General features: G+C 38.4%; 1 protein-coding gene across 1 annotated transcript in view; it reads right to left on the bottom strand.

The window, feature by feature from the left end:
- LOC104714055 overlaps nt 1-3,575 on the bottom strand; it is a 5,162-nt gene extending 1,587 nt beyond the window's left edge. The window contains exons 1-11 of the mRNA XM_010431299.2: nt 3,153-3,575; nt 2,812-3,063; nt 2,628-2,723; nt 2,106-2,283; nt 1,924-1,992; nt 1,739-1,839; nt 902-994; nt 748-819; nt 367-486; nt 224-274; nt 2-135 (exon numbers count right to left, since the gene is read on the bottom strand). Of these exons, the coding sequence (XP_010429601.1) occupies nt 2-135; nt 224-274; nt 367-486; nt 748-819; nt 902-994; nt 1,739-1,839; nt 1,924-1,992; nt 2,106-2,283; nt 2,628-2,723; nt 2,812-3,063; nt 3,153-3,527 (1,541 nt within the window). The 5' untranslated portion in view covers nt 3,528-3,575. The remainder of the gene's footprint in view (nt 1; nt 136-223; nt 275-366; nt 487-747; nt 820-901; nt 995-1,738; nt 1,840-1,923; nt 1,993-2,105; nt 2,284-2,627; nt 2,724-2,811; nt 3,064-3,152) is intronic.

Genomic DNA, 5,126 nt, shown 5'->3' with positions numbered 1-5,126 from the left:
GGAGGTTCCTGGTGGGACGATTTCTAGCATGTCTGATTGAGCTTGAACAACATTAGCGCGGTCTCCCGTAGCTTCTGACCAATACGGACGGATAACAGATGAGACTCCCTCGGTTGTGTCCATAAATATCACTTTCTTCGGATATATAAGAGAACCAAACATCACTACTCTGGCTTATACAGATGTAAGAAAGCAAAACCTAAGTTCTGACTCCGGGAATTACCTGAATGTCTGATTCAGCGATAAGTTGATCAACGGACGATATGATTTCAGCCTGTTAACACATAACATGTATATAATTTATGCAAGAAGCTGATAAAAATTATAACTATAAGGGGAGAGAGAGTAACAGTTTCATTATCCTACCTTTGGCTCATTGTAGATTGTGTGAAGAGAGTCCACAAGAGGGTGGTCAAACAATGTCAAGCAGCGATCCTGGCTGAATGCAATGAGAGGAATTCGATGCTCCAAAGAATAAAGACACGTCTGCATATTGCAAATAAAAATTAGTATGTATGAAATAGAATTCCTAGAACCCAGTTATTCAATCACGATGCACACAGATAATAAATTCAAGACCATCATAGCTCGTTAACTAGTTTTTTGTTGCTTCACATAGTAGAGAACTATGAGTCTATGATGCAAAGAGACTGGGTTCTAGAATTATAATGCATGTTGTGAACTAAGCCAAAGGCATGAGATTTAAGTCTGTGGTGGTAGTTGTAGTCAAAATCTAAATGGATTTACCTCTCTGCAGACGTCTCGGTCTAAGTTTCCTCTATACACTTCTTTTCCGTGCCTACCATAGACAAGTAAACCCTGTAATTAAACAGATATTAGTGAGACTACATCGATATTGGTGCACCTCACTAGTTCCCAGATGTTAGAGAAAGTAGGAAACCTGAACGAAGACGCCTGGAGAGGACTCTGAGACAATGCCATCTGATCCAGTTAGATCAGCCGTTTTCAAGATTTTGATCGCACCTGGGCGGGACTGTGATAAATAGATAAGTTTAGGAACAGATCCCATCTCCAAAACATCTCAAAGAAAGACAAATAACAGAATATAAGGGAAGATATAGTTGTATCAAAGAAAAGTCCAATCATGAAGTCACTGTAAAACTGCTGTCTTCTCACCTTCCCTGTAGCTATGACGACTTTAAGTCCCCTCCGCAAGGCTTCTTTTAAAGCTTCTGCATTTGCCTCCGAAATCTGACTTTTACTGTTAAGTAGTGTGCCTAGTAGCGTTCACATCAAAATCCCATTAGAAAGAATAGGAAACTGAAAGCAAAAACTATACATTGTTGAATATGTAAGCATACCATCCATATCACAGAATATATAGGAGAACTTTGGTTTGTACAATCTTACGCCATCCCCTTCCTTCCTGTCTTTTAACAGTAGTCTGTAAGTTTATCTTAGAAGAACAAGAAGATAGTATATATCTAGTATCCCCATTGAAGAGGGGGATAAGTGTTGATAACAGTAAACACAAGAATAATACCATCTGATTTATCCGGCTGAGGTTTAGCTGTTTTTTCAATGTCATATGCACTCTGAATGANTTTCAAGATTTTGATCGCACCTGGGCGGGACTGTGATAAATAGATAAGTTTAGGAACAGATCCCATCTCCAAAACATCTCAAAGAAAGACAAATAACAGAATATAAGGGAAGATATAGTTGTATCAAAGAAAAGTCCAATCATGAAGTCACTGTAAAACTGCTGTCTTCTCACCTTCCCTGTAGCTATGACGACTTTAAGTCCCCTCCGCAAGGCTTCTTTTAAAGCTTCTGCATTTGCCTCCGAAATCTGACTTTTACTGTTAAGTAGTGTGCCTAGTAGCGTTCACATCAAAATCCCATTAGAAAGAATAGGAAACTGAAAGCAAAAACTATACATTGTTGAATATGTAAGCATACCATCCATATCACAGAATATATAGGAGAACTTTGGTTTGTACAATCTTACGCCATCCCCTTCCTTCCTGTCTTTTAACAGTAGTCTGTAAGTTTATCTTAGAAGAACAAGAAGATAGTATATATCTAGTATCCCCATTGAAGAGGGGGATAAGTGTTGATAACAGTAAACACAAGAATAATACCATCTGATTTATCCGGCTGAGGTTTAGCTGTTTTTTCAATGTCATATGCACTCTGAATGAGTCCTTTTCCTTTCCAGCCAAGGCTCTTGAGCAACAACTCCTCCTCCTCCTCCATTTCTTTCTCAGCCTCGTCGCTGATCTCATGATCAAAGCCCAGTAAATGTAGCAACCCATGGATCTTGAAAAAGACATTAAGGTATCAGCAAATAGAGGCTGGGACACAAATCATACTAAACCATTGTCTCATTAAAAACGGGCAAGATTGGCTACTGTCCTTTTACAACTACATGGTCCTAATATCTTCTACAATTACATGGTTTAATGGAATAAAAAGGATCAAGAAGTATACTTGTAAGCACAAAAACACCAAGGTAACCAAACAAAACTCCTAGTAGCTTCTAATCTACACAGGGAAAAATCCCAAAACCCACCTAAAAAAAAAATCAGCATTTTTTACTTATATGTTGTAGTTCAACAGTAAGTCAGTAACAGGTTTTTTAACTCCACAACTAATTAACATACCATAAGAATGCGTATCTCATCAAGAAGACTGTGCCCTCTCTCTGCAGCCTGCCTTGCAGCTGTCTCAACAGAAATGACGATATCTCCCATCATAAGCTACACGAAGAATGACCATAATTAGTAACCAACCATACTGTTAAAACCAAAGAGTTAATAAATAAATAAGTAAAAAAACAACTCTTACTACTGGAAGCTTCAGCTCAGGGACATGTTGTGACATAGAAAGCACATCCGTGGCATGATCTTCACCCCTCCACTCTTTGTTAAGTTTACAAATGAAGTCATCATTGCAAAGCATTACAGATAAATCGACAGTTTCATACCCACCAAGATCTTCTATATCAGTTTCTCTTGTTTTATACTTGGAATCTTTCAAACCATTGAAAGCCAACTTCATTGCCATGGGTACATTGAGACGAAGCATTTCCGCAATATTCTACATTGATTAAAAATTGATAAGGATCCCAAAAGCTAATTTGAACAAACCATAGGAGCTTATTATACTGAATCCAAAATTGAACAAACCTGAATCTCAATATCATCAGGAAGCTGTTCCTCGATGCAGATACTAACACTAAGCTCCAATTCCTGTTTCTTCTTGGGAGCTCTCCTCCTCATCTTCCTATACTCTCTCCTCTCCGCGAATACCCGACCTACTGGCTTCGGAATCTTTGTCCAGTCTCCTCCGGTGCTGCGTAAAGCGTGGAAACTCCGACGGAACATCGGAGAAAACTCCGAAGAAGAAGAAGAAACATCGAGACGGTTCACAAGAGCAGTTCTCGGGGAGGAAGAGCGTAAGAAGATGGGTTGGAGGAGAAAGAGAGAGGCGCGTGACATTTCACGCGCTTCTGCAGAGCAGAGACGGTTATAGCGGAGGATTGGGCATACACGAGAGAGCATTGGAGACGAAAGGCGAGAAGGCGTTTTTGGAATTGTTGTTCTGCTTAACGGAGGTTTTTGTGGGCGATACACAACTAAATCGAACCGGTTGGGATTATTCAAATCAAAACCGTACCAATATTTTGATGACGAACAAACCAAAATTACCACTAATTTAAGTGCAAAATCGATCCCAACCGGGTAGACTAAAATTCGATGAAACCCTTCTAATTTATAAGAGTACGGATGAAAAAATTATTCAAAATTAGTGATTTTGTTACTCATATTACCCAATCGATTAATGTTTTTAGATTTTTATTTGAAGGTAGTAAGAGTAAAGTGATATTTGATAAAACTCCAATTACATTATCTAATTAGTATCCAAGATCCGTATGTGTATATATAGCTCTAATATGATTTTACTAAAACCTATTAATAAAATCACTTAGATACGTTTTCTCCCATCCCCTTACCCAAAAAAAAAAAAAAAAGAAACTAACTAGGTGAGGTCTGATGATGTATCAAAATTATTAGTTTAAATGAAGTTATGACTCAAATCAACAAAGTGGCCCTCGTCCCGTGGCGACGTACGTGTAAGATGTTAAATTCTTGGTTTTTGATCTATGAAGCATGAAAGCAATAGTGCTGAATTGTTAAAGGCAGATAGATACTTTCCTAATGAAGTGGTGAAGCAGCATCATATCTATGGTTTTGAAACGAGAGTCGAGATAAAGAAGCACGTCAATTTGGAATGGAAACATCCGTACGTATTGTTTAGGCCGCAAATGTGATTTCCTTTGGAATGAAACATTAGTACTTGTGATATTTTTTTGATCATAATTGTTAATGCCATTTGGAAGCTTTGAGTAAGCTTTGAAGGAGCTTGTTCCCTGGTGACGTTATATATGGAACTGAGGATTGCTTGGTGATATGCATGTACTGGGTTTGATGATCAGCTCAAAACCTAGCCACCAAACCTGTGAATGAGAATGCTGATATTCAAGGACAGAAAGGCATGGTGTTTGCAGGAACCATCGTTATGATCGATAGGAATTACATTTTCTTAGTTATAGACCTCGGAATGAGTACTGAGATTGGAAGGGTAAACTTACAGATTCAGGAAGCTGCACAACATGAGGGAAGATATATATATACTTCTTGAAAGAAAACACTAAGTTATCATTGGGTTAATTTGTGTCTCAATGTGAGCCCATCAATGTCAACTACTTTTTGTATTGACCCAGAACCATAAGATCTCTTTGGAAAAAGTACACATACTAGTTCAAGATTTCTGTAGCATAATCATTACTGCAATTCAAGATGGTGTGATAGCAGGTATATTACAACATGTTTGGATCCTAGCTCAGAAGAATGTGATAACTCTTGGATGCACAACCGTAATATGCTCTCAGAAAACCAACTTTGCTCCCTTCTATTCTCCATTCACATCATCCTTCAGTCTCCATGTCTCGCTCAGTCTTCTGCACCATTTCCTGCTCCATTGACCAGTTCTTCAATATACTCTTCTACCCCATCAAAAAAGTCATCTGGGGGAGGGTCATTATAGAGTTGAAGTTCCAAGTTCTGATACAAATTCTGTTCTCCATTGACTTCACCCCC

This window comes from Camelina sativa, chromosome 9 (genome assembly GCF_000633955.1).
Source record: "Camelina sativa cultivar DH55 chromosome 9, Cs, whole genome shotgun sequence".
Classification (NCBI taxonomy): domain Eukaryota; kingdom Viridiplantae; phylum Streptophyta; class Magnoliopsida; order Brassicales; family Brassicaceae; genus Camelina; species Camelina sativa.
The sequence above is the reverse complement of the archived record's forward strand: the minus strand, read 5'-3'. Positions and strand labels throughout refer to the sequence as shown.